At 55.3% G+C, this 27,926-nt stretch overlaps 1 protein-coding gene across 1 annotated transcript; it reads left to right on the forward strand.

The window, feature by feature from the left end:
- Positions 1-1,191: 1,191 nt before the first annotated feature.
- Positions 1,192-27,797, forward strand: ahsg1 (alpha-2-HS-glycoprotein 1). Its single transcript, XM_064936097.1, has 7 exons — positions 1,192-1,422; positions 16,652-16,762; positions 21,509-21,593; positions 21,752-21,918; positions 22,393-22,509; positions 26,876-26,950; positions 27,071-27,797. The coding sequence occupies exons 1-7, from the start codon at positions 1,213-1,215 to the stop codon at positions 27,548-27,550; spliced, it is 1,245 nt and encodes a 414-aa protein (XP_064792169.1). The 5' UTR covers positions 1,192-1,212; the 3' UTR covers positions 27,551-27,797.
- The last annotated feature ends 129 nt before the right edge of the window (positions 27,798-27,926 follow it).

Genomic DNA, 27,926 nt, shown 5'->3' on the forward strand with positions numbered 1-27,926 from the left:
TAGTCTTTGAGAATGAGAAGAAAAGCCAGCAGGAAAAGCATGAATAAGGTTTTGAAGCCCTGCAGCTCTGAACCACACAACCTTATATGCCTCCATATTCAAAAGTAAAATGTACACACACACACACACACACACACGCACACGCATGCACACGCACACGCACACACACACACACACACACACACACACACACACACACACACACACACACACACACACACACACACACACACACACACACACACACACACACACACACACACACACACAAGCAATTCGCTACACCCGCAATAACATCTGCTAAATATGTGTACAGGATGTGACCAATAAAAAAAATATTTGAAATTTGATGTGACACACACACACACACAAACATTTCACTACACCCGCAATAGCATCTGCTAAATATGTGTATGAGACCAACACACACAGATTCCCCCCCCCAACCAGAGGGGCACATTTTGACATTCTCTGTTGTATTTCATTGATTCCTGTCAGTGACACTCCGGACACGGTCCTCTGTGTCCCACAGAACGTTGAAAGATCAAAGATCAAAGCACATCTCAGCAAATAACGACTGGACGTGTAGCAGAGAGATTAGTTTATCGCTGTGGTGATTGGAGGATTGAAGTGATCCAATGATTTCAGACGCCCCACCGTGGACCCACATGTCGTTTTCTCTCAAGTTAATCATTTATGTCTCCTGGATGAACTCTCTCGGGCTAACCACCACATCAGTCAGAGACACAAATATACTGTATGTATTGTATAACATTCATTCTAACTGTAGGATAGATGGCTCACCCTCTATTCGTTCACTACAAAGCTCACACACACACACAAAAAAAGCCTAGAGTACAATGTTCACATTGTTGTTGATTTTTCTAATATACAACCATCTTTAAACCCTTAATAAATAAATAAAAAACACATTAGAAGTTTGATGAAAAATGACAAAAAGTGACAAATGACAAATTAAATGTGTAAAACAAAACACATTCCCAGCATTTTGAGTGATCGATTTCGCAACACTGTCAAAGACACAAACTTGCCCAGAAACCTGTTGTCCTCTGTTGACATTGCATTGACTTTGGCAGCGTGCAGAAAGCAGTCTGAGCCTCTTGTTATCTCCCCCCTGTTGACCCTACAGGCCGTAGTTGGTATAAATAAGTGCCCCAGGCTGCCGTGCCCCTTTATTCAACGTGTGATACTATGAGGGGACTGGTTATTCTCTCTGTCCTGACAGTGTGGGCGCTGAACTGTGCCAGTGTGCCAACGCGGGACACCAGTGGACGCCACTGGAGCTGCGATGACAATGACAAAGAGCCAGGGGCGAGGTTGGCCATGCTCAGCATCAACAGCAAACATTTCCATGGATACAAGTTCCAGCTCAGAAACATAACCTTCAGCACAGTGGAGAAGGTGGGTGCAGGAGGAGAGGGGGGGGGTTGTAAAGGGGTGCAGGGGGGCAGTAAAGGGGTGCAGGGGTTCAGGAGGAGGGGGGTTGTTAAGGGGTGTAGGGGTTCAGGAGGAGGAGGGGGGCTGTAAAGTGGTGTAGGGGTCAGGGGTTGATATGGGGGGTTGTAAAGGAGTGTAGGGGTGCAGGAGGAGGGGGGCTGTAAAGGGGTGTAGGGGTCAGGGGTTGATAGGGGGGCCTGTAAAGGAGTGTAGGGGTGCAGGAGGGGGATGGCTGTAAAGTGGTGTAGGGGTGCAGGAGGAGGGGGGCTGTAAAGGGGTGTAGGGGTCAGGGGTTGATAGGGGGGCTGTAAAGGGGTGTAGTTGTGCAGGAGGAGGGGGTTGTAAAGGAGTGTAGGGGTCAGGGGTTGATAGGGGGGCAGTAAAGGGGTGTAGGGGTGCAGGAGGGGGGCTGTAAAGGGGTTAGGGGTCAGGGGTTGATAGAGGGGCTGTAAAGGGGTGTAGGGGTCAAGGGTTGATAGGGGGCTGTAAAGGGGTGTAGGGGTGCAGGAGGAGGGGGAGCTGTAAAGGGGTGTAGGGGTCAGGGGTTGATAGGGGGGCTGTAAAGGGGTGCAGGATGGGTTGGCAGTAAAGGGGTGTAGGGGTGCAGGAGGAGGGGTGGCTGTAAAGGGGTGTAGGGGTCAGGGGTTGATAGGGGGGCTGTAAAGGGTGTAGGGGTCATGGGTTGATAGGGGGGCTGTAAAGGGGTGTAGGGGTGCAGGAAGAGGGGTGCAGGAGGAGGGGTGAGGGGCTGTAAAGGGGTGTAGGGGTCAGAAGTTGAGAGGGGGGGCTGTAAAGGGGTGTAGGGGTGCAGGAGGGGGGGGGCTGTAAAGGGGTGTAGGGGTCAGGGGTTGATAGTGGGGGCTGTAAAGGGGTGTAGGGGTCAGGGGTTGATAAGGGGGCTGTAAAGGGGTGTAGGGGTGCAGGAGGGGGGCTGTAAAGGGGTGTAGGGGTCAGGGGTTGATAGTGGGGGCTGTAAAGGGGTGTAGGGGTCAGGGGTTGATACGGGGGGCTGTAAAGGGGTGTAGGGGTGCAGGAAGAAGGGGGGGCTGTAAAGGGGTGTAGGGGTCAGGGGTTGATAGGGGTGGCTGTAAAGGGGTGTAGGGGTCAGGGGTTGATAGGGGGGGCTGTAAAGGGATGTAGGGGTGCAGCAGGAGGGGGGGATGTAAAGGGGTGTAGGGGTCAGGGGGTGATAGGGGGGGTTGTAAAGGGGTGTAGGGGTCAGGGGTTTATAGGGGGGCTGTAAAGGAGTGTAGGGGTGCAGGAGGAGGGGGGGGGGGGCTGTAAAGGGGTGTAGAGGTCAGGGGTTGATAGTGGGGGCTGTAAAGGGGTGTAGGGGTCAGGGGTTGATAGGGGGGGTTGTAAAGGAGTGTAGGGGTGGAGGAGGAGGGGGGGCTGTAATGGGGTGTAGGGGTCAGGGGTTGATAAGGGGGGCTGTAAAGGGATGTAGGGGTGCAGCAGGAGGGGGGATGTAAAGGGGTGTAGGGGTGCAGGGGGTGATAGGGGGCTGTAAAGGGGTGTAGGGGTCAGGGGGTGATAGGGGGGGCTGTAAAGGGGTATAGGGGTCAGGGGTTGATAGGGGGGTTGTAAAGGGGTGTAGGGGTCAGGGGTTTATAGGGGGGCTGTAAAGGAGTGTAGGGGTGCAGGAGGAGGGGGGGGCTGTAAAGGGGTGTAGGGGTCAGGGGTTGATAGTGGGGGCTGTAAAGGGGTGTAGGGGTCAGGGGTTGATAGGGGGGTTGTAAAGGAGTGTAGGGGTGCAGGAGGAGGGGGGGCTGTAAAGGGGTGTAGGGGTCAGGGGTTGATAGTGGGGGCTGTAAAGGGGTGTAGGGGTCAGGGGTTGATAAGGGGGGCTGTAAAGGGGAGTAGGGGTGCAGGAGGAAGGGGGGGCTGTAAAGGGGTGTAGGGGTGCAGGAGGAGGGGGGGCTGTAAAGGGGTGTAGGGGTCAGGGGTTGATAGGGGGCTGTAAAGGGGTGTAGGGGTCAGGGGTTGATAAGGGGGGCTGTAAAGGGGTGTAGGGGTCAGGGGTTGATAGGGGGGCTGTAAATGGGTGTTGGGGTGTAGGAGGGGGGGCTGTAAAGGGGTGTAGGGGTGCAGGAGGTGGGGGGCTGTAAAGGGGTGTCGGGGTGCAGGAGGAGGGGGTGGCTGTAAAGGGGTGTAGGGGTCAGGGGTTGATAGGGGGGCTGTAAAGGGGTGTAGGGGTGCAGGAGGAGGGGGTGGCTTTAAAGGGGTGTAGGGGTCAGGGGTTGATAGGGGGGTTGTTAAGGAGTGTAGGGGTCAGGGGTTGATAGGGGGGCTGTAAAGGAGTGTAGGGGTCAGGGGTTGATAGGGGGGCTGTAAAGGGGTGTAGGGGTCAGGGGTTGATAGGGGGCTGTAAAGGGGTGTAAGGGTGCAGGAGGAGGGGGTGGCTGTAAAGGGGTGTAGGGGTCAGGGGTTGATAGGGGGCTGTAAAGGAGTGTAGGGGTCAGGGGTTGATAGGGGGGCTGTAAAGGGGTGCAGGATGGGGGTCAGTAAAGGAGTGTAGGGGTGCAGGGGTGTAGGGGTCAGGGGTTGATGGGGGGCTGTAAAGGGGTGTAGGGGTCAGGTGTTTATAGGGGGGCTGTAAAGGGGTGTAGGGGTCAGGGGTTGATAGGGGGGCTGTAAAGGGGTGTAGGGGTCAGGGGTTGATAGGGGGGTTGTAATGGAGTGTAGGGGTGCAGTAGGAGGGGGGCTGTAAAGGGGTGTAGGGGTGCAGGAGGGGGGGCTGAAAAGGGGTGTAGGGGTGCAGGAAGGGGGGGCTGTAAAGGGGTGTAGGGGTCAGGGGTTGATAGGGGGCTGTAAAGGGGTGTAGGGGTGCAGCAGGAGGGGGGTGTAAAGGGGTGTAGGGGTGCAGGGGGTGATAGGGGGGCTGTAAAGGGGTGTAGGGGTCAGGGGGTGATAGGGGGGCTGTAAAGGGGTATAGGGGTCAGGGGTTGATAGGGGGGTTGTAAAGGGGTATAGGGGTCAGGGGTTTATAGGGGGGCTGTAAAGGAGTGTAGGGGTGCAGGAGGAGGGGGGCTGTAAAGGGTGTAGGGGTCAGGGGTTGATAGTGGGGGCTGTAAAGGGGTGTAGGGGTCAGGGGTTGATAGGGGGGTTGTAAAGGAGTGTAGTGGTGCAGGAGGAGGGGGGCTGTAAAGGGGTGTAGGGGTCAGGGGTTGATAAGGGGGCTGTAAAGGGGTGTAGGGGTGCAGGAGGAAGGGGGGCTGTAAAGGGGTGTAGGGGTCAGGGGTTGATAAGGGGGGCTGTAAAGGGGTGTAGGGGTCAGGGGTTGATAGGGGGGCTGTAAAGGGGTGTTGGGGTGTAGGAGGGGGGCTGTAAAGGGGTGTAGGGGTGCAGGAGGAAGGGGGTGGCTGTAAAGGGGTGTAGGGGTCAGGGGTTGATAGGGGGGCTGTAAAGGGGTGTAGGGGTCAGGGGTTGATAGGGGGGCTGTAAAGGGTGTAGGGGTCAGGGGTTGATAGGGGGGTTGTAAAGGGGTGTAGGGGTCAGGGGTTGATAGGGGGGCTGTAAAGGGGTGCAGGGGTCAGGGGTTGATAGGGGGTTGTAATGGAGTGTAAGGGTGCAGTAGGAGGGGGGCTGTAAAGGGGTGTAGGGGGGTGCAGGAGGGGGCTGAAAAGGGGTGTAGGGGTCAGGGGTTGATAGGGGGGCTGTAATGGGGTGTAGGGGTGCAGGAGGAGGGGGGCTGTAAAGGGGTGTAGGGGTGCAGGAGGAGAGGGGGTGGCTGTAAAGGGGTGTAGGGGTCAGGGGTTGATAGGGGTGGCTGTAAAGGGGTGTAGGGGTCAGGGGTTGATAGGGGGGGCAGTAAAGGGGTGTAGGGGTGCAGGAGGGGGGCTGTAAAGGGGTGTAGGGGTCAGGGGTTGATAGGGGGGCTGTAAAGGGGTGCAGGAGGGGGGGGGGGAGAGTAAAGGGGTGTAGGGGTGCAGGGGTGTAGGGGTCAGGGGTTGATGGGGGGGCTGTAAAGGGGTGTAGGGGTCAGGGGTTGATAGGGGGGGCTGTATAGGGGTGTAGGGGTCAGGGGTTGATAGGAGGGGTTGTAAAGGAGTGTAGGGGTGCAGGAGGAGGGGGGGCTGTAAAGGGGTGTAGGGGTGCAGGAGGAGGTTGGGGCTGTAATTTTGGTGCAGGGGTGCAGGAAGGGGGGCTGTAAAGGGGTGTAGGGGTGCAGGAGGAGGGGGGGGCTGTAAAGGGGTATATGGGTCAGGGGGTTGATGGGGGGGCTGTAAATGGGTGTAGGGGTGCAGGGGGAGGGGCTGTAAAGGGGTGTAGGGGTCAGGGGTTGATGGGGGGCTGTAAAGGGGTGTAGGGTTCAGGGGTTGATAGGGCGGCTGTAATGGGGTGTAGGGGTCAGGGGTTGATAGGAGGGGTGTAAAGGAGTGTAGGGGTGCAGGAGGAGGGGGGGGCTGTAAAGGGGTGTAGGGGTGCAGGAAGGGGGGCTGTAAAGGGGTGTAGGGGTCAGGGGTTGATAGGGGGGGTTGTAAAGGAGTGTAGGGGTGCAGGAGGAGGGGGCTGTAAAGGGGTGTAGGGGTCAGGGGTTGATAGTGGGGGCTGTAAAGGGGTGTAGGGGTCAGGGGTTGATAAGGGGGCTGTAAAGGGGAGTAGGGGTGCAGGAGGAAGGGGGGCTGTAAAGGGGTGTAGGGGTGCAGGAGGAGGGGGGCTGTAAAGGGTGTAGGGGTCAGGGGTTGATAGGGGGGCTGTAAAGGGGTGTTGGGGTCAGGGGTTGATAAGGGGGGCTGTAAAGGGGTGTAGGGGTCAGGGGTTGATAGGGGGGCTGTAAATGGGTGTTGGGGTGTAGGAGGGGGGGGTAAAGGGGTGTAGGGGTGCAGGAGGTGGGGGGGCTGTAAAGGGGTGTCGGGGTGCAGGAGGAGGAGGGGGTGGCTGTAAGGGGTGTAGGGGTCAGGGGTTGATAGGGGGGCTGTAAAGGGGTGTAGGGGTGCAGGAGGAGGGGGTGGCTTTAAAGGGGTGTAGGGGTCAGGGGTTGATAGGGGGGTTGTTAAGGAGTGTAGGGGTCAGGGGTTGATAGGGGGGCTGTAAAGGAGTGTAGGGGTCAGGGGTTGATAGGGGGGCTGTAAAGGGGTGTAGGGGTCAGGGGTTGATAGGGGGCTGTAAAGGGGTGTAAGGGTGCAGGAGGAGGGGGTGGCTGTAAAGGGGTGTAGGGGTCAGGGGTTGATAGGGGGGCTGTAAAGGAGTGTAGGGGTCAGGGGTTGATAGGGGGGCTGTAAAGGGGTGCAGGATGGGGGGTCAGTAAAGGAGTGTAGGGGTGCAGGGGTGTAGGGGTCAGGGGTTGATGGGGGCTGTAAAGGGGTGTAGGGGTCAGGTGTTTATAGGGGGGCTGTAAAGGGGTGTAGGGGTCAGGGGTTGATAGGGGGGCTGTAAAGGGGTGTAGGGGTCAGGGGTTGATAGGGGGGTTGTAATGGAGTGTAGGGGTGCAGTAGGAGGGGGGCTGTAAAGGGGTGTAGGGGTGCAGGAGGGGGGGCTGAAAAGGGGTGTAGGGGTGCAGGAAGGGGGGCTGTAAAGGGGTGTAGGGGTCAGGGGTTGATAGGGGGGCTGTAAAGGGGTGTAGGGGTGCAGCAGGAGGGGGGGGGTGTAAAGGGGTGTAGGGGTGCAGGGGGTGATAGGGGGGGCTGTAAAGGGGTGTAGGGGTCAGGGGGTGATAGGGGGGCTGTAAAGGGGTATAGGGGTCAGGGGTTGATAGGGGGGGTTGTAAAGGGGTATAGGGGTCAGGGGTTTATAGGGGGGCTGTAAAGGAGTGTAGGGGTGCAGGAGGAGGGGGGGCTGTAAAGGGGTGTAGGGGTCAGGGGTTGATAGTGGGGGCTGTAAAGGGGTGTAGGGGTCAGGGGTTGATAGGGGGGTTGTAAAGGAGTGTAGTGGTGCAGGAGGAGGGGGCTGTAAAGGGGTGTAGGGGTCAGGGGTTGATAAGGGGGCTGTAAAGGGGTGTAGGGGTGCAGGAGGAAGGGGGGGCTGTAAAGGGGTGTAGGGGTCAGGGGTTGATAAGGGGGGGCTGTAAAGGGGTGTAGGGGTCAGGGGTTGATAGGGGGGCTGTAAAGGGGTGTTGGGGTGTAGGAGGGGGGCTGTAAAGGGGTGTAGGGGTGCAGGAGGAAGGGGGTGGCTGTAAAGGGGTGTAGGGGTCAGGGGTTGATAGGGGGGCTGTAAAGGGGTGTAGGGGTCAGGGGTTGATAGGGGGGCTGTAAAGGGGTGTAGGGGTCAGGGGTTGATAGGGGGGTTGTAAAGGGGTGTAGGGGTCAGGGGTTGATAGGGGGGCTGTAAAGGGGTGCAGGGGTCAGGGGTTGATAGGGGGGGTTGTAATGGAGTGTAAGGGTGCAGTAGGAGGGGGGGGCTGTAAAGGGGTGTAGGGGTGCAGGAGGGGGGGGCTGAAAAGGGGTGTAGGGGTCAGGGGTTGATAGGGGGCTGTAATGGGGTGTAGGGGTGCAGGAGGAGGGGGCTGTAAAGGGGTGTAGGGGTGCAGGAGGAGAGGGGGTGGCTGTAAAGGGGTGTAGGGGTCAGGGGTTGATAGGGGTGGCTGTAAAGGGGTGTAGGGGTCAGGGGTTGATAGGGGGGGCAGTAAAGGGGTGTAGGGGTGCAGGAGGGGGGCTGTAAAGGGGTGTAGGGGTCAGGGGTTGATAGGGGGCTGTAAAGGGGTGCAGGAGGGGGGAGAGTAAAGGGGTGTAGGGGTGCAGGGGTGTAGGGGTCAGGGGTTGATGGGGGGGCAGTAAAGGGTTTTGGGGTGCAGGAGGGGGCTGTAAAGGGGTGTAGGGGTCAGGGGTTGATAGGGGGCTGTAAAGGGGTGCAGGAGGGGGGAGAGTAAAGGGGTGTAGGGGTGCAGGGGTGTAGGGGTCAGGGGTTGATGGGGGGCTGTAAAGGGGTGTAGGGGTCAGGGGTTGATAGGGGGGGCTGTATAGGGGTGTAGGGGTCAGGGGTTGATAGGAGGGGTTGTAAAGGAGTGTAGGGGTGCAGGAGGAGGGGGGGCTGTAAAGGGGTGTAGGGGTGCAGGAGGAGGTTGGGGCTGTAATTTTGGTGCAGGGGTGCAGGAAGGGGGGGGCTGTAAAGGGGTGTAGTGGTCAGGGGTTGATAGGGGGGCTGTAAAGGGGTGTAGGGGTGCAGGAGGAGGGGGCTGTAAAGGGGTATATGGGTCAGGGGGTTGATGGGGGGGCTGTAAATGGGTGTAGGGGTGCAGGGGGAGGGGCTGTAAAGGGGTGTAGGGGTCAGGGGTTGATGGGGGGGCTGTAAAGGGGTGTAGGGTTCAGGGGTTGATAGGGCGGCTGTAAAGGGGTGTAGGGGTCAGGGGTTGATAGGAGGGGGTGTAAAGGAGTGTAGGGGTGCAGGAGGAGGGGGGGGCTGTAAAGGGGTGTAGGGGTGCAGGAAGGGGGCTGTAAAGGGGTTAGGGGTCAGGGGTTGATAGGGGGGGTTGTAAAGGTGTGTAGGGGTCAGGGGTTGATAGGGGGCTGTAATGGGGTGTAGGGGTCAGGGGTTGATAGGGGGGCTGTAATGGGGTGTAGGGGTCAGGGGTTGATAGGGGGGCTGTAATGGGGTGTAGGGGTGCAGGAGGAGGGGGGCTGTAAAGGGGTATATGGGTCAGGGGGTTGATGGGGGGCTGTAAATGGGTGTAGGGGTGCAGGGGGAGGGGCTGTAAAGGGGTGTAGGGGTCAGGGGTTGATGGGGGGCTGTAAAGGGGTGTAGGGTTCAGGGGTTGATAGGGGGCTGTAAAGGGGTGTAGGGGTGCAGGAGGAGGGGGATGTAAAGGGGTGTAGGGGTGCAGGAGGAGGGGGGCTGTAAAGGGGTGTAGGGGTCCAGGGGTGTAGGGGTCAGGGGTTGATAGGGGGGCTGTAAAGGGGTGTAGGGGTCACGGGTTGATAGGGGGGCTGTAAAGGGGTGTAGGGGTGCAGGAGGAGGGGTGAGGGGCTGTAAAGGGGTGTAGGGGTCAGGGGTTGATAGGGGGGTTGTAAAGGAGTGTAGGGGTGCAGGAGGAGGGGGGGATGTAAAGGGGTGTAGGGGTGCAGGAGGAGGGGGGTTGTAAAGGAGTGTAGGGGTGCAGGAGGAGGGGGGATGTAAAGGGGTGTAGGGGTGTAGGGGTGCAGGAGGAGGGGGGGCTGTAAAGGAGTGTAGGGGTCAGGGGTTGATAGGGGGGCTGTAAAGGGGTGTAGGGGTCAGGGGTTGATAGGGGGGCTGTAAAGGGGTGTAGGGGTCAGGGGTTGATAGGGGGGCTGTAAAGGGGTGTAGGGGTCAGGGGTTGATAGGGGGGCTGTAATGGAGTGTAGGGGTGCAGTAGGAGGGGGGGCTGTAAAGGGGTGTAGGGGTGCAGGAGGGGGGCTGAAAAGGGGTGTAGGGGTGCAGGAGGAGGTTGGGGCTGTAAAGGGGTGTAGGGGTCAGGGGTTGATAGGGGGCTGTAAAGGGGTGTAGGGGTGCAGCAGGAGGGGGATGTAAAGGGGTGTAGGGGTGCAGGGGGTGATAGGGGGGCTGTAAAGGGGTGTAGGGGTCAGGGGGTGATAGGGGGGCTGTAAGGGGTATAGGGGTCAGGGGTTGATAGGGGGGTTGTAAAGGGGTATAGGGTCAGGGGTTTATAGGGGGGCTGTAAAGGAGTGTAGGGGTGCAGGAGGAGGGGGGCTGTAAAGGGGTGTAGGGGTCAGGGGTTGATAGTGGGGGCTGTAAAGGGGTGTAGGGGTCAGGGGTTGATAAGGGGGGCTGTAAAGGGGTGTAGGGGTGCAGGAGGAAGGGGGGGCTGTAAAGGGGTGTAGGGGTCAGGGGTTGATAAGGGGGCAGTAAAGGGGTGTTGGGGTGTAGGAGGGGGGCTGTAAAGGGTTTTGGGGTGCAGGAGGGGGCTGTAAAGGGGTGTAGGGGTCAGGGGTTGATAGGGGGCTGTAAAGGGGTGCAGGAGGGGGGGAGAGTAAAGGGGTGTAGGGGTGCAGGGGTGTAGGGGTCAGGGGTTGATGGGGGGCTGTAAAGGGGTGTAGGGGTCAGGGGTTGATAGGGGGGCTGTATAGGGGTGTAGGGGTCAGGGGTTGATAGGAGGGGTTGTAAAGGAGTGTAGGGGTGCAGGAGGAGGGGGGCTGTAAAGGGGTGTAGGGGTGCAGGAGGAGGTTGGGGCTGTAATTTTGGTGCAGGGGTGCAGGAAGGGGGGCTGTAAAGGGGTGTAGTGGTCAGGGGTTGATAGGGGGCTGTAAAGGGGTGTAGGGGTGCAGGAGGAGGGGGGCTGTAAAGGGGTATATGGGTCAGGGGGTTGATGGGGGGGCTGTAAATGGGTGTAGGGGTGCAGGGGGAGGGGCTGTAAAGGGGTGTAGGGGTCAGGGGTTGATGGGGGGGGCTGTAAAGGGGTGTAGGGGTCAGGGGTTGATAGGGGGTTGTAATGGAGTGTAGGGGTGCAGGAGGAGGGGGGGATGTAAAGGGGTGTAGGGGTGCAGGAGGAGGGGGTTGTAAAGGAGTGTAGGGGTGCAGGAGTTTGGGGGATGTAAAGGGGTGTAGGGGTGTAGGGGTGCAGGAGGAGGGGGCTGTAAAGGAGTGTAGGGGTCAGGGGTTGATAGGGGGCTGTAAAGGGGTGTAGGGGTCAGGGGTTGATAGGGGGGGCTGTAAAGGGGTGTAGGGGTCAGGGGTTGATAGGGGGGGGCTGTAAAGGGGTGTAGGGGTGCAGGAGGAGGGGGGCTGTAAAGGGGTGTAGGGGTGCAGTAGGAGGGGGGGCTGAAAAGGGGTGTAGGGGTGCAGGAGGAGGTTGGGGCTGTAATGGGGTGTAGGGGTCAGGGGTTGATAGGGGGCTGTAAAGGGGTGTAGGGGTGCAGCAGGAGGGGGGGATGTAAAGGGGTGTAGGGGTGCAGGGGGTGATAGTGGGGGCTGTAAAGGGGTGTAGGGGTCAGGGGTTGATAGGGGGGTTGTAAAGGGGTGTAGGGGTCAGGGGTTGATAGGGGGGTTGTAAAGGAGTGTAGTGGTGCAGGAGGAGGGGGGGCTGTAAAGGGGTGTAGGGGTCAGGGGTTGATAGTGGGGGCTGTAAAGGGGTGTAGGGGTCAGGGGTTTATAGGGGGGCTGTAAAGGAGTGTAGGGGTGCAGGAGGAGGGGGGCTGTAAAGGGGTGTAGGGGTCAGGGGTTGATAGGGGGGTTGTAAAGGAGTGTAGTGGTGCAGGAGGAGGGGGGGCTGTAAAGGGGTGTAGGGGTCAGGGGTTGATAGTGGGGGCTGTAAAGGGGTGTAGGGGTCAGGGGTTGATAAGGGGGCTGTAAAGGGGTGTAGGGGTCAGGGGTTGATAAGGGGGGGCTGTAAAGGGGTGTAGGGGTCAGGGGTTGATAGGGGGGGCTGTAAAGGGGTGTTGGGGTGTAGGAGGGGGGGTGTAAAGGGGTGTAGGGGTGCAGGAGGAAGGGGGTGGCTGTAAGGGGTGTAGGGGTCAGGGGTTGATAGGGGGCTGTAAAGGGGTGTAGTGGTCAGGGGTTGATAGGGGGGCTGTAAAGGGGTGTAGGGGTCAGGGGTTGATAGGGGGTTGTAAAGGGGTGTAGGGGTCAGGGGTTGATAGGGGGGCTGTAAAGGAGTGTAGGGGTGCAGTAGGAGGGGGCTGTAAAGGGGTGTAGGGGCAGGAGGGGGGCTGAAAAGGGGTGTAGGGGTCAGGGGTTGATAGGGGGGCTGTAATTGGGTGTAGGGGTGCAGGAGGAGGGGGGCTGTAAAGGGTGTAGGGGTGCAGGAGGAGAGGGGGTGGCTGTAAAGGGGTGTAGGGGTCAGGGGTTGATAGGGGTGGCTGTAAAGGGGTGTAGGGGTCAGGGGTTGATAGGGGGGGCAGTAAAGGGGTGTAGGGGTGCAGGAGGGGGGCTGTAAAGGGTTTTGGGGTGCAGGAGGGGGCTGTAAAGGGGTGTAGGGGTGCAGGAAGGGGGCTGTAAAGGGGTGTAGGGGTGCAGGGGTTGATAGTGGGGGCTGTAAAGGGGTGTAGGGGTCAGGGGTTGATAGGGGGCTGTAAAGGAGTGTAGGGGTGCAGGAGGAGGGGGGCTGTAAAGGGGTGTAGGGGTGCAGGAGGAGGGGGGCTGTAAAGGAGTGTAGGGGTGCAGGAAGGGGGGCTGTAAAGGGGTGTAGTGGTCAGGGGTTGATAGGGGGGCTGTAAAGGGGTGTAGGGGTGCAGGAGGAGGGGGGGGCTGTAAAGGGGTATATGGGTCAGGGGGTTGATGGGGGGGCTGTAAATGGGTGTAGGGGTGCAGGGGAGGGGCTGTAAAGGGGTGTAGGGGTCAGGGGTTGATGGGGGCTGTAAAGGGGTGTAGGGTTCAGGGGTTGATAGGGCGGCTGTAAAGGGGTGTAGGGGTCAGGGGTTGATAGGAGGGGGTGTAAAGGAGTGTAGGGGTGCAGGAGGAGGGGGGGCTGTAAAGGGGTGTAGGGGTGCAGGAAGGGGGCTGTAAAGGGGTTAGGGGTCAGGGGTTGATAGGGGGGTTGTAAAGGTGTGTAGGGGTCAGGGGTTGATAGGGGGGCTGTAATGGGGTGTAGGGGTCAGGTGTTGATAGGGGGGCTGTAATGGGGTGTAGGGGTCAGTGGTTGATAGGGGGGCTGTAATGGGGTGTAGGGGTGCAGGAGGAGGGGGCTGTAAAGGGGTATATGGGTCAGGGGGTTGATGGGGGCTGTAAATGGGTGTAGGGGTGCAGGGGGAGGGGCTGTAAAGGGGTGTAGGGGTCAGGGGTTGATGGGGGCTGTAAAGGGGTGTAGGGTTCAGGGGTTGATAGGGCGGCTGTAAAGGGGTGTAGGGGTGTAGGGGTCAGGGGTTGATAGGGGGGGCTGTAAAGGGGTGTAGGGGTGCAGGAGGAGGGGTGAGGGGCTGTAAAGGGGTGTAGGGGTCAGGGGTTGATAGGGGGGGTTGTAAAGGAGTGTAGGGGTGCAGGAGGAGGGGGGATGTAAAGGGGTGTAGGGGTGCAGGAGGAGGGGGTTGTAAAGGAGTGTAGGGGTGCAGGACGAGGGGGGGATGTAAAGGGGTGTAGGGGTGTAGGGGTGCAGGAGGAGGGGGGGCTGTAAAGGAGTGTAGGGGTCAGGGGTTGATAGGGGGGCTGTAAAGGGGTGTAGGGGTCAGGGGTTGATAAGAGGGGGCTGTAAAGGGGTGTAGGGGTCAGGGATTGATAGGGGGGGTTGTAAAGGAGTGTAGGGGTCAGTGGTTGATAGGGGGTGCTGTAAAGGGGTGTAGGGGTCAGGGGTTGATAAGAGGGGGCTGTAAAGGGGTGTAGGGGTGCAGGAGGAGGGGGGCTGTACAGCGGTGTAGGGGTCAGGGGTTGATAGGGGGCTGTAAAGGGGTGTAGGGGTCAGGGGTTGATAAGGGGGGCTGTAAAGGGGTATAGGGGTCAGGGGTTGATAAGGGGGGGCTGTAAAGGAGTGTAGGGGTGCAGGAGGAGGGGGGGCTGTAAAGGGGTGTAGGGGTGCAGGAGGAGGGGGGCTCTAAAGGGGTGTAGGGGTGCAGGAGGAGGGGGGGCTGTAAAGGGGTGTAGGGGTGCAGGAGGAGGGGGGAGGGGCTGTAAAGGGGTGTAGAGGGGTGCAGGAGGGGGGACTGTAAAGGGGTGTAGGGTTCAGACACTGTGCATCAGACACACTTCAGACCACTGGGACGCCGTCATTGGTATGGGTGCATTGGTATGGGTGCATTGGTATGGGTGCATTGGTATGGGTGCATTGGTATGGGTGCATTGGTATGGGTGCATTGGTATGGGTGCATTGGTATGGGTGCATTGGCATGGGTGCATTGGTATGGGTGCATTGGTATGGGTGCATTGGTATGGGTGCATTGGTATGGGTGCATTGGTATGGGTGCATTGGTATGGGTGCATTGGTATGGGTGCATTGGTATGGGTGCATTGGTATGGGTGCATTGGTATGGGTGCATTGGTATGGGTGCATTGGTATGGGTGCATTGGTATGGGTGCATTGGTATGGGTGCATTGGTATGGGTGCATTGGTATGGGTGCATTTTGGAATGAGAGAGATAGAGAACTACCTCAGGAGGCCTATCTTATTTCTCTTCTCTCAGAACTTGTTGATCTTGATGAAAGTGTGTGAAGAGATGACGAATGAGATCTTTTTGTCACTAATTTCATGTTCCAAAAGTTTTAAGATGAAAAGACCTCTCTCTCTCTACTTTCTTCTCTAATTCTTATTTCAGTGTTTTCTCTCCTTCCGAGATATATGGTAACAAGAGTAAAGGAGGAAACACTATTGTCAACCTATTTTCACTGTGCTCTCTCCATCTCTCCTCTCCCCTCTCTTCATCTCTCCTCTACCCTCTCTCCATCTCTCCTCTACCCTCTCTCCATCTCTCCTCTCCCCTCTCTTCATCTCTCCTCTACCCTCTCTCCATCTCTCCTCTACCCTCTCTCCATCTCTCCTCTACCCACTCTTCATCTCTCCTCTACCCACTCTTCATCTCTCCTCTACCCACTCTTCATCTCTCCTCTACCCACTCTTCATCACTCCTCTACCCTCTCTCCATCTCTCCATCTCTCCTCTACCCTCTCTTCATCTCTCCTCATCTCTCCTCTACTCTCTCTCCATCTCTCCTCTACCCTCTCTCTATCTCTCCTCTCCCCTCTCTTCATCTCTCCTCTACCCTCTCTCCATCTCTCCTCTACCCTCTCTCCATCTCTCCTCTACCCACTCTTCATCTCTCCTCTACCCACTCTTCATCTCTCCTCTACCCACTCTTCATCACTCCTCTACCCTCTCTCCATCTCTCCTCTACCCTCTCTCCATCTCTCCTCTATCCTCTCTCCATCTCACCTATCTTTATTTTTATTTCTACTTTGCACATTCTTCCATTGCAAATCTACCATTCCAGTGTTTTACTTGCTATACTGTATTTACTTTGCCACCGTGGCCTTTTTTTGCCTTTACCTCCCTTATCTCACCTCATTTGCTCACATCGTATATAGACTTGTTGATACTGTATTATTGACTGTATGTTTGTTTTACTCCATGTGTAACTCTGTGTCGTTGTATGTGTCGAACTGCTTTGCTTTATCTTGGCCAGGTCGCAATTGTAAATGAGAACTTGTTCTCAACTTGCCTACCTGGTAATACAAAGGTGAAATAAATAAAAAATCTCTCCTCTACCCTCTCTTCATCTCTGCTCTACCCTCTCTTCATCTCTCCTCTACCCTCTCTTCATCTCTGCTCTACCCTCTCTTCATCTCTCCTCTACCCTCTCTTCATCTCTCCTCTACCCACTCTTCATCTCTCCTCTACCCACTCTTCATCTCTCCTCTACCCTCTCTTCATCTCTCCTCTACCCACTCTTCATCTCTCCTCTACCCACTCTTCATCTCTCCTCTACCCTCTCTTCATCTCTGCTCTACCCTCTCTTCATCTCTCCTATACCCTCTCTTCATCTCTCCTCTACCCTCTCTTCATCTCTCCTCTACCCACTCTTCATCCCTCCTCTACCCTCTCTTCATCTCTCCTCTACTCTCTCTTCATCTCTCCTCTACCCACTCTTCATCTCTCCTCTACCCTCTCTTCATCTCTCCTCTATCCACTCTTCATCTCTCCTCTACCCACTCTTCATCTCTCCTGTATCCTCTCTCCATCTCTCCTCTACACTCTCTTCATCTCTCCTCTACCCACTCTTCATCTCTCCTCTAACCTCTATCCTCTCTCCATCTCTCCTCTACCCTCCCTTCATCTCTCCTCTACCCTCTCTTCATCTCTCCTCTACCCACTCTTCATCTCTCCTCTACCCACTCACATCTCTCCTCTACCCACTCTTCATCTCTCCTCTATCCTGTATCCTCTCTCCATCTCTCCTCTACCCTCTCTTCATCTCTCCTCTATCCTCTCTCCATCTCTCCTCTACCCACTCTTCATCTCTCCTCTACCCACTCTTCATCTCTCCTCTACCCACTCTTCATCTCTCCTCTACCCACTCTTCATCTCTCCTCTGCCCTCTCTTCATATCTCCTCTACCCTCTCTTCATCTCTCCTCTACCCACTCTTCATCTCTCCTCTACCCTCTCTTCATCTCTCCTCTATCCTCTCCCCTTCTCACCTATCTCCATCTCTCCTCTATCCATCTCACCTATCTCCATCTCTCCTCTATCCTCTCTCCATCTCACCTATCTCCATCTCTCCTCTATCCTCTCTCCATCTCACCTATCTCCATCTCTCCTCTATCCTCTCTCCATCTCACCTATCTCCATCTCTCCTCTATCCTCTCTCCTCTACCCTCTCTATCTCTCCTCTCCATCTCTCCTCTCCATCTCTCCATCTCAGGGTCAATCTGACTGTAAATTGCACCTGGAACTAGACCTCCAGGAAACAACCTGTCACATCATCAACCCAAAATCTTTCGAAGAGTGTGACATCCGTCAAGATTATGAAACAGTAAGCCACTACACAACAATGGCCAACCAGACGTTTAATAATATTAGTGATACATGCCAGTCCTGTAGAGAGACACACCTGTAGTGATACATGCCAGTCCTGTAGAGAGAGAGAGAGACACCTGTAGTGCCAGTCCTGTAGAGAGAGAGACACCTGTAGTGCCAGTCCTGTAGAGAGAGAGAGACACCTGTAGTGCCAGTCCTGTTGAGAGAGAGACACCTGTAGTGCCAGTCCTGTTGAGAGAGAGACACCTGTAGTGATACATGCCAGTCCTGTAGAGAGAGAGACACCTGTAGTGCCAGTCCTGTAGAGAAAGACACCTGTAGTGCCAGTCCTGTAGAGAGAGAGAGAGACACCTGTAGTGCCAGTCCTGTAGAGAGAGAGAGACACCTGTAGTGCCAGTCCTGTAGAGAGAGAGACACCTGTAGTGCCAGTCCTGTAGAGAGAGAGAGAGACACCTGTAGTGCCAGTCTTGTAGAGAGAGAGAGACACCTGTAGTGCCAGTCCTGTAGAGAGAGAGAGAGACACCTGTAGTGCCAGTCCTATAGAGAGAGACACCTGTAGTGCCAGTCCTGTAGAGAGAGAGACACCTGTAGTGCCAGTCCTGTAGAGAGAGAGAGAGACACCTGTAGTGCCAGTCCTGTAGAGAGAGAGAGACACCTGTAGTGCCAGTCCTGTAGAGAGAGAGAGAGACACCTGTAGTGCCAGTCCTGTAGAGAGAGAGACACCTGTAGTGATACATGCCAGTCCTGTTGAGAGAGAGACACCTGTAGTGCCAGTCCTGTAGAGAGAGAGACACCTGTAGTGCCAGTCCTGTAGAGAGAGACACCTGTAGTGCCAGTCCTATAGAGAGAGACACCTGTAGTGCCAGTCCTATAGAGAGAGAGAAACACCTGTAGTGCCAGTCCTGTAGAGAGAGACACCTGTAGTGCCAGTCCTGTAGAGAGAGAGACACCTGTAGTGCCAGTCCTATAGAGAGAGAGACACCTGTAGTGCGAGTCCTATAGAGAGAGAGACACCTGTAGTGCCAGTCCTGTAGAGAGAGAGAGACACCTGTAGTGCCAGTCCTATAGAGAGAGACACCTGTAGTGCCAGTCCTGTAGAGAGAGACACCTGTAGTGATACATGCCAGTCCTGTAGAGAGAGAGAGACACCTGTAGTGCCAGTCCTGTAGAGAGAGAGAGACACCTGTAGTGCCAGTCCTGTAGAGAGAGAGAGACACCTGTAGTGCCAGTCCTATAGAGAGAGAGAGACACCTGTAGTGCCAGTCCTGTAGAGAGAGAGACACCTGTAGTGCCAGTCCTGTAGAGAGAGAGACACCTGTAGTGCCAGTCCTATAGAGAGAGACACCTGTAGTGCCAGTCCTATAGAGAGAGACACCTGTAGTGCCAGTCCTGTAGAGAGAGAGAGAGAGACACCTGTAGTGCCAGTCCTATAGAGAGAGACACCTGTAGTGCCAGTCCTATAGAGAGAGACACCTGTAGTGCCAGTCCTATAGAGAGAGACACCTGTAGTGCCAGTCCTATAGAGAGAGACACCTGTAGTGCCAGTCCTATAGAGAGAGACACCTGTAGTGCCAGTCCTGTAGAGAGAGAGAGAGAGACACCTGTAGTGCCAGTCCTATAGAGAGAGACACCTGTAGTGCCAGTCCTGTAGAGAGAGACACCTGTAGTGCCAGTCCTGTAGAGAGAGAGACACCTGTAGTGCCAGTCCTGTAGAGAGAGAGAGACACCTGTAGTGCCAGTCCTATAGAGAGAGAGACACCTGTAGTGCCAGTCCTGTAGAGAGAGAGACACCTGTAGTGCCAGTCCTATAGAGAGAGACACCTGTAGTGCCAGTCCTATAGAGAGAGACACCTGTAGTGCCAGTCCTGTAGAGAGAGACACCTGTAGTGCCAGTCCTATAGAGAGAGAGAGACACCTGTAGTGCCAGTCCTGTAGAGAGAGACACCTGTAGTGCCAGTCCTGTAGAGAGAGACACCTGTAGTGCCAGTCCTGTAGAGAGACACCTGTAGTGCCAGTCCTGTAGAGAGAGAGACACCTGTAGTGCCAGTCCTGTAGAGAGAGACACATGTAGTGCCAGTCCTGTAGAGAGAGAGACACCTGTAGTGCCAGTCCTGTAGAGAGAGACACCTGTAGTGCCAGTCCTGTAGAGAGAGAGACACCTGTAGTGCCAGTCCTGTAGAGAGAGAGACACCTGTAGTGCCAGTCCTGTAGAGAGAGAGACACCTGTAGTGCCAGTCCTGTAGAGAGAGAGAGACACCTGTAGTGCCAGTCCTGTAGAGAGAGAGAGACACCTGTAGTGCCAGTCCTGTAGAGAGAGAGAGACACCTGTAGTGCCAGTCCTGTAGAGAGAGAGAGACACCTGTAGTGCCAGTCCTGTAGAGAGAGAGAGACACCTGTAGTGCCAGTCCTATAGAGAGAGACACCTGTAGTGCCAGTCCTGTAGAGAGAGAGACACCTGTAGTGCCAGTCCTGTAGAGAGAGAGAGACACCTGTAGTGCCAGTCCTGTTGAGAGAGACACCTGTAGTGCCAGTCCTGTAGAGAGAGACACCTGTAGTGCCAGTCCTGTAGAGAGAGACACCTGTAGTGCCAGTCCTGTAGAGAGAGAGACACCTGTAGTGCCAGTCCTGTAGAGAGAGACACCTGTAGTGCCAGTCCTGTAGAGAGAGACACTTGTAGTGCCAGTCCTGTAGAGAGAGAGACACCTGTAGTGCCAGTCCTGTAGAGAGAGAGACACCTGTAGTGCCAGTCCTGTAGAGAGAGAGACACCTGTAGTGATACATGCCAGTCCTGTTGAGAGAGACACCTGTAGTGCCAGTCCTGTAGAGAGAGAGACACCTGTAGTGCCAGTCCTGTAGAGAGAGACACCTGTAGTGCCAGTCCTGTAGAGAGAGAGACACCTGTCGTGCCAGTCCTGTAGAGAGAGAGACACCTGTAGTGCCAGTCCTGTAGAGAGAGAGAGACACCTGTAGTGCCAGTCCTGTAGAGAGAGAGAGACACCTGTAGTGCCAGTCCTGTAGAGAGAGACACCTGTAGTGCCAGTCCTGTAGAGAGAGAGACACCTGTAGTGCCAGTCCTGTAGAGAGAGAGACACCTGTAGTGCCAGTCCTGTAGAGAGAGACACCTGTAGTGCCAGTCCTGTAGAGAGAGAGAGACACCTGTAGTGCCAGTCCTGTAGAGAGAGACACCTGTAGTGCCAGTCCTGTAGAGAGAGAGAGACACCTGTAGTGCCAGTCCTATAGAGAGAGACACCTGTCGTGCCAGTCCTGTAGAGAGAGAGACACCTGTAGTGCCAGTCCTGTAGAGAGAGAGAGACACCTGTAGTGCCAGTCCTGTAGAGAGAGAGACACCTGTAGTGCCAGTCCTATAGAGAGAGACACCTGTAGTGCCAGTCCTGTAGAGAGAGAGAGACACCTGTAGTGCCAGTCCTGTAGAGAGAGAGACACCTGTAGTGCCAGTCCTGTAGAGAGAGACACCTGTAGTGCCAGTCCTGTAGAGAGAGAGACACCTGTAGTGCCAGTCCTGTAGAGAGAGAGAGAGAGACACCTGTAGTGCCAGTCCTGTAGAGAGAGACACCTGTAGTGCCAGTCCTGTAGAGAGAGACACCTGTAGTGCCAGTCCTATAGAGAGAGAGACACACCTGTAGTGCCAGTCCTGTAGAGAGAGACACCTGTAGTGCCAGTCCTATAGAGAGAGACACCTGTAGTGCCAGTCCTGTAGAGAGAGAGACACCTGTAGTGCCAGTCCTGTAGAGAGAGACACCTGTAGTGCCAGTCCTATAGAGAGAGACACCTGTAGTGCCAGTCCTGTAGAGAGAGAGACACCTGTAGTGCCAGTCCTGTAGAGAGAGAGACACCTGTAGTGCCAGTCCTGTAGAGAGAGAGACACCTGTAGTGCCAGTCCTGTAGAGAGAGACACCTGTAGTGCCAGTCCTGTAGAGAGAGAGACACCTGTAGTGCCAGTCCTGTAGAGAGAGACACCTGTAGTGCCAGTCCTGTAGAGAGAGAGACACCTGTAGTGCCAGTCCTGTAGAGAGAGAGATACACCTGTAGTGCCAGTCCTGTAGAGAGAGAGACACCTGTAGTGATACATGCCAGTCCTGTAGAGAGAGAGACACCTGTAGTGCCAGTCCTATAGAGAGAGAGACACCTGTAGTGCCAGTCCTGTAGAGAGAGAGACACCTGTAGTGCCAGTCCTGTAGAGAGAGACACCTGTAGTGCCAGTCCTGTAGAGAGAGAGAGACACCTGTAGTGCCAGTCCTGTAGAGAGAGACACCTGTAGTGCCAGTCCTGTAGAGAGAGAGAGACACCTGTAGTGCCAGTCCTATAGAGAGAGACACCTGTCGTGCCAGTCCTGTAGAGAGAGACACCTGTAGTGCCAGTCCTGTAGAGAGAGAGACACCTGTAGTGCCAGTCCTGTAGAGAGAGAGACACCTGTAGTGCCAGTCCTGTAGAGAGAGAGACACCTGTAGTGCCAGTCCTGTAGAGAGAGAGAGAGAGACACCTGTAGTGCCAGTCCTGTAGAGAGAGACACCTGTAGTGCCAGTCCTATAGAGAGAGAGAGAGACACCTGTAGTGCCAGTCCTGTAGAGAGAGACACCTGTAGTGCCAGTCCTATAGAGAGAGAGACACACCTGTAGTGCCAGTCCTGTAGAGAGAGACACCTGTAGTGCCAGTCCTGTAGAGAGAGACACCTGTACAAATTGATGACTAAGCAGAAATGTATGTTGTTTCCCTCATGCAGCAAGTGAATGCCCACTGCAATGTGACCCTGAGCATCACAGAAGGCATTGCAGAGGTCTCTAAACACTCCTGCAACACTGAACCAGGTATCTAACGTTACCCTCGTCTACTGCAGCACACGCCACCAAAACACACAGTACATGTGTCCTTTTTTTTAAACGCAGTACAGTGAGTAAGTCTACCTCCAAAAAAAAAAAATGATTGTGTGCATTTTTTAAATCAAGTTTCATTTGATTTGATAAAGTTTCTGCTGAGAAGATGGTCAGAATGTGTCCGGACTGCCCCATTCTGCTGCCCCTTCATAGCCCCGAGGGCCTAGAGAGTGTGAAGGCAGGCCTCAGGCAGTTCAACATGGACCACAACTACACCTCCTACTTCAAACTGATGGAAGTGGGGAGGATTACATCTGGGGTATGGTGATGTATTAGGATTCTCTCTCTGTACGTCTCTGGGTACACAATCCAAAAACACGTTTGTTGTCCTATATCTAATCAAAACTGGTCACTGTTTCAGGGATAGGTCTGAAATGGTGTAACACACTGCTTAGAGTGTTCAAGGAATCCTACCACTGCCAACAGTGTAACATGCTATTTGGAGTGTTTGTTTGGGAAATTAAGTAGGTCTCCCCTGTCTGTCTAAACCTGTACAGGTGTAGGATCCTAATTTGAGCCAGTTTGCTACAGCAGGAAAAATAATCCTGCAGCAACTGAAAATGTTAATTATTGTGTAGATTATAATGACTGGACATTGTTGTAGGAAAATTAAGTCTGACATTTCAAAGTGGAAATGACAAATTTCAAATTCTCCTGCAATACAGTTCTTCTGCAATAAAGTGATCAAATGAAGATCCTACATCTGTGAGTCATGTCTCTCTCCCTTTCCTAGTACATGATGATGACTGGAATGAACTACTACGCTGAGTTGGCCATCGTGGAGACTGAGTGTAATGCCAAGAGCAGGATAGATACACAGGCCTGCAAGCCACTGTGCCCCGATGAAGCTGTAAGGCAACTAGCTCCCTCCTCCTCACCATACTCACTCCTCACGTATTACCATCATCATACTCTGGTCTCCGTCTCTGGTCTCCTGTCTGTCTCTGGTCTCTGTCTCCGGTCTCCGTCTCTGGTCTCCTGTCTGTCTCCGGTCTCTGTCTCCTGTTTCCAGTCTCCTGTCTCCTGTCTCCGGTCTCTGGTCTCCTGTCTGTCTCCGGTCTCCGTCTCTGGTCTCCTGTCTGTCTCCGTCTCTGGTCTCCTGTCTGTCTCCGGTCTCTGGTCTCCTGTCTGTCTCCGGTCTCTGTCTCCTGTTTCCGGTCTCCTGTTTCCGGTCTCTGTCTCCTGTCTCTGTCTCCTGTCTCTGTCTCCTGTCTCTGTCTCCTGTCTCTGTCTCCTGTCTCTGTCTCCTGTCTCCTGTCTCCGGTCTCTGTCTCCTGTCTCTGTCTCCTGTCTCTGTCTCCTGTCTCTGTCTCCTCTCTCTGTCTCCTGTCTCTGTCTCCTGTCTCTGTCTCCTCTCTCTGTCTCCTGTCTCTGTCTCCTGTCTCTGTCTCCTGTCTCCTGTCTCCGGTCTCTGTCTCCTGTCTCTGTCTCCTGTCTCTGTCTCCTGTCTCTGTCTCCTCTCTCTGTCTCCTGTCTCTGTCTCCTGTCTCTGTCTCCTCTCTCTGTCTCCTGTCTCTGTCTCCTGTCTCTGTCTCCTGTCTCCTGTCTCCGGTCTCTGTCTCCTGTCTCTGTCTCCTGTCTCTGTCTCCTGTCTCTGTCTCCTCTCTCTGTCTCCTGTCTCTGTCTCCTGTCTCTGTCTCCTGTCTCCTGTCTCTGTCTCTGTCTCGTGTCTCAGTCTCCTGTCTCTGTCTCATGTCTCTGTCTCCTGTCTCTGTCTCCTGTCTCTGTCTCCTCTCTCTGTCTCCTGTCTCTGTCTCCTGTCTCTGTCTCCTGTCTCCTGTTTCCGGTCTCTGTCTCCTGTCTCTGTCTCCTGTCTCTGTCTCCTGTCTCTGTCTCCTCGCTCTGTCTCCTGTCTCTGTCTCCTGTCTCTGTCTCCGGTCTCTGTCTCCTGTTTCCAGTCTCCTGTCTCCTGTCTCCGGTCTCTGGTCTCCTGTCTGTCTCCGGTCTCTGTCTCCTGTTTCCGGTCTCCTGTTTCCGGTCTCCTGTTTCCGGTCTCTGTCTCCTGTCTCTGTCTCCTGTCTCTGTCTCCTGTCTCTGTCTCCTGTCTCTGTCTCCTGTTTCCGGTCTCTGTCTCCTGTCTCTGTCTCCTGTCTCTGTCTCCTGTCTCTGTCTCCTCTCTCTGTCTCCTGTCTCTGTCTCCTGTCTCTGTCTCCTGTCTCTGTCTCCTGTCTCTGTCTCCTGTCTCCTGTCTCTGTCTCTGTCTCGTGTCTCAGTCTCCTGTCTCTGTCTCATGTCTCTGTCTCCTCTCTCTGTCTTCTGTCTCTGTCTCCTGTCTCCGTCTCTGGTCTCCTGTCTCTGTCTCATGTCTCCGTCTCTGGTCTCCTGTATCTGGTCTCCTGCCTCTGTCTCCTGTATCTGGTCTCCTGTCTCTGGTCTCCTGTCTCTGGTCTCCTGTCTCTGTCCCCTGTCTCTGTCTCCTCTCTCTGTCTCCTGTCTCTGGTCTCCTGTCTCTGTCCCCTGTCTCTGTCTCCTCTCTCTGTCTCCGTCTCTGGTCTCCTGTATCTGGTCTCCTGCCTCTGTCTCCTGTCTCTGTCTACTGTCTCTGGTCTCCTGTCTCTGGTCTCCTGTCTCTGGTCTCCTGTCTCTGGTCTCCTGTCTCTTGTCTCTTGTCTCTGGTCTCCTGTCTTCGGTCTCTGTCTCTGTCTCCTGTCTCTGTCTCCTGTCTCTGTCTCCTGTCTCCGGTCTCTGTCTCCTGTCTCCCGTCTCTGTCTCCGGTCTCTGTCTGTCTCTGTCTCCTGTCTCTGTCTCCTGTCTCATGTCTCCTGTCTACGTCTCCTGTCTCTCTCTGTCTCCTGTCTCTCTCTGTCTCCTGTCTCTGTCTCCTGTCTCCTGTCTCTGTCTCTGTCTCGTGTCTCAGTCTCCTGTCTCTGTCTCATGTCTCTGTCTCCTCTCTCTGTCTCCTGTCTCTGTCTCCTGTCTCCGTCTCTGGTCTCCTGTCTCTGTCTCATGTCTCCGTCTCTGGTCTCCTGTATCTGGTCTCCTGCCTCTGTCTCCTGTATCTGGTCTCCTGTCTCTGGTCTCCTGTCTCTGGTCTCCTGTCTCTGTCCCCTGTCTCTGTCTCCTCTCTCTGTCTCCTGTCTCTGGTCTCCTGTCTCTGTCCCCTGTCTCTGTCTCCTCTCTCTGTCTCCGTCTCTGGTCTCCTGTATCTGGTCTCCTGCCTCTGTCTCCTGTCTCTGTCTACTGTCTCTGGTCTCCTGTCTCTGGTCTCCTGTCTCTGGTCTCCTGTCTCTGGTCTCCTGTCTCTGACTCCTGTCTCTGTCTCCTGTCTCCGGTCTCCGGTCTCTGTCTCCTGTCTCCTGTCTCCGGGTTTCTGTCTGTGTCTGTCTCCTGTCTCTGTCTCCTGTCTCTGTCTCCTGTCTCTGTCTTCACTCTCTGTCTCCTGTCTCCTGTCTCCTGTCTCTGTCTCCTGTCTCCGTCTCTGGTCTCCTGTCTCTGTCTCCTGTCTCCTGTCTCCGGTCTCCGGTCTCCTGTCTATCTCCGGTCTCTGTCTCCTCTCTGTCTCCTGTCTCTGACTCCTGTCTCTGTCTCCTGTCTCCGGTCTCCGGTCTCTGTCTCCTGTCTCCTGTCTCCGGGTTTCTGTCTGTCTCTGTCTCCTGTCTCTGTCTCCTGTCTCTGTCTCCTGTCTCTGTCTTCACTCTCTGTCTCCTGTCTCCTGTCTCCTGTCTCTGTCTCCTGTCTCCGTCTCTGGTCTCCTGTCTCCTGTCTCTGTCTCCTGTCTCCTGTCTCCGGTCTCCGGTCTCCTGTCTATCTCCGGTCTCTGTCTCCTCTCTGTCTCCTGTCTCTGTCTCCTGTCTCCTGTCTCCGGTCTCTGTCTCCTGTCTCCGGTCTCTGTCTCCTGTCTCCGGTCTCCGTCTCCTGTCTATTGTCTCCGGTCTCTGTCTCCGGTCCATGTCTCCGGTCTCTGTCTCCTGTCTCCTGCCTCCTGTCTCTGTCTCCTGTCTCTTGTCTCCAGTTTCTGTCTCCTGTCTCTGTCTCCTGTCTCCTGTCTCTGTCTCCTGCCTCCTGTCTCTGTCTCCTGTCTCTTGTCTCCAGTTTCTGTCTCCTGTCTCTGTCTCCTGTCTCCTGTCTCTGTCTCCTGTCTCCTGTCTCCTGTCTCTGTCTCCTGTCTCCTGTCTCTGTCTCCTGTCTCCTGTCTCCTGTCTCCTGTCTCCGGTCTCTGTCTCCTGCCTCTGTCTCCTGTCTCCGTCTCCTGTCTCCTGTCTCCTGTCTCTGTCTCCTGTCTCTGTCTCCTGTCTCTGTCTCCTGTCTCCGTCTCTGGTCTCCTGTCTCTGGTCTTCTGTCTCTGTCTCCTGTCTCTGTCTCCATCTCTGGTCTCCTGTCTCTGGTCTCCTGCCTCTGTCTCCTGTCTCCTGTCTCCGGTCTCTGTCTCCTGTCTTCTGTCTCCTGTCTCCGGTCTCTGTCTCCGGTCCATGTCGCCGGTCTCTGTCTCCTGTCTCCTGTCTCCTGTCTCCTGTCTCTGTCTCCTCTCTCTGTCTCCTGTCTCCTCTCTCTGTCTCCTGTCTCTGTCTCCTGTCTCTGTCTCCTGTCTCTGTCTCCTGTCTCTGGTCTCCTGTCTCTGGTCTCCTGTCTCTGGTCTCCTGTCTCCGTCTCTGGTCTCCTGTCTCTTGTCTCTGGTCTCCTGTCTTCGGTCTCTGTCTCCTGTCTCCTGTCTCTGTCTCCGGTCTCGGTCTCTGTCTCCGGTCTCGGTCTCTGTCTCTGGTCTCCTGTCTCTGACTTTGGTCTATGTCTCCTGTCTCTGACTTTGGTCTCTGTCTCCGGTCTCGGTCTCTGACTTTGGTCTCTGTCTCCGGTCTCCTGTCTCTGACTTTGGTCTCTGGACTCTGTCTCCGGTCTCTGTCTCTGGTCTCCTGTCTCTGACTTTGGCCTCTGTCTCCTGTCTCTGACTTTGGTCTCTGTCTCCGGTCTTGGTCTCTGACTTTAGTCTCTGTCTCCTGTCTCCTGTCTCTGACTTTGGTCTCTGGTCTCTGTCTCCGGTCTCTGTCTCCTGTCTCCTGTCTCTGACTTTGGTCTCTGTCTCCTGTCTCTGACTTTGGTCTCTGTCTCCGGTCTCGGTCTCTGACTTTGGTCTTTGTCTCCTGTCTCCTGTCTCTGTCTCCGGTCTCGGTCTCTGTCTCCGGTCTCGGTCTCTGTCTCTGGACTCGGTCTCTATCTCCGGACTCGGGTCTCTGGCCTCTGTCTCTGACCTTGGTCTGTGTCTGCTGTCTCTCTCTCTCTAGCGCCATGGGCTCTGTAAATCCACACTTCTGGGGAATGGCCAGGTGGATGTCAACTGTGAGATCTATGAAGCTCTTGTAAGCCACTTTTAACACACATAAATACATCCCGAAAATATATAATTACAAAATATGGTGCCAGCGCTCCTCGAAAGTCTGTCAATTCAAACATGGTTCCTTTTGTTGTTTCCATGGCAGAACGCCAGTTCTCCCCGTACCCCTGGAAGGGAGTGTGGACACCCACCACACCGCTCCGGACACCACATCCATCCTGGCATCAAGCATCACCTCCCTCCCTGGGTACACAAGCCAGGCAAACCAGGCCCACTACCAGGCTTCCCAGGACGCCCTGGTGGCCCACCTCCAGGCGACCAAGGTCCACCCCCTGGCCCCCATAACCCACCCCCAGGTCCCCATAACCCACCCCCTGGTCCCCATAACCCACCCCCAGGTCCCCATAACCCACCCCCTGGTCCCCATGGAGAGTTCCCCTTCCCCCACTGTCACGGGTTTGTGAAAATCCCCCCCTCTATCCACCCTCTTTGCCCCTTCCCACCCCCTCATCACCCCCACCCACACCCTCGTCCCCATGGCCACGGGCCACCCCCAGGGCACTCTCTACCACCCCACCCTACACACGTTCTGGGCAAGGCTCCTCCCCCACATGTCAAGGCATAATCTCAGCATTCGGATTCCACTTCTAAATGGTGGATGGCTGAAATCATGTTGCCGTATTCAGAAGTAGTTTTGCCATCATGGTTGAAATAATGGCAATAATAAGAACAGTAACTTTTTACTGCAAATTAAATGATCTGTTTTCCTTTTCTGGCTTCTACTTCATCTACGGATTCTCTCTGTTAAAATCAGCTGTGACATTCTTGGATTACATATTCATTTTTTTAAATTAATAAAGTACTTGATGATACTAATGTACTGAGATACTCATGACAAACTAGAGGACAGGCAAACACACACACACACACACACACACACACACACACACACACACACACACACACACACACACACACACACACACACACACACACACATA

This window comes from Oncorhynchus masou, chromosome 24 (assembly GCF_036934945.1).
Source record: "Oncorhynchus masou masou isolate Uvic2021 chromosome 24, UVic_Omas_1.1, whole genome shotgun sequence".
Lineage (NCBI taxonomy): Eukaryota > Metazoa > Chordata > Actinopteri > Salmoniformes > Salmonidae > Oncorhynchus > Oncorhynchus masou.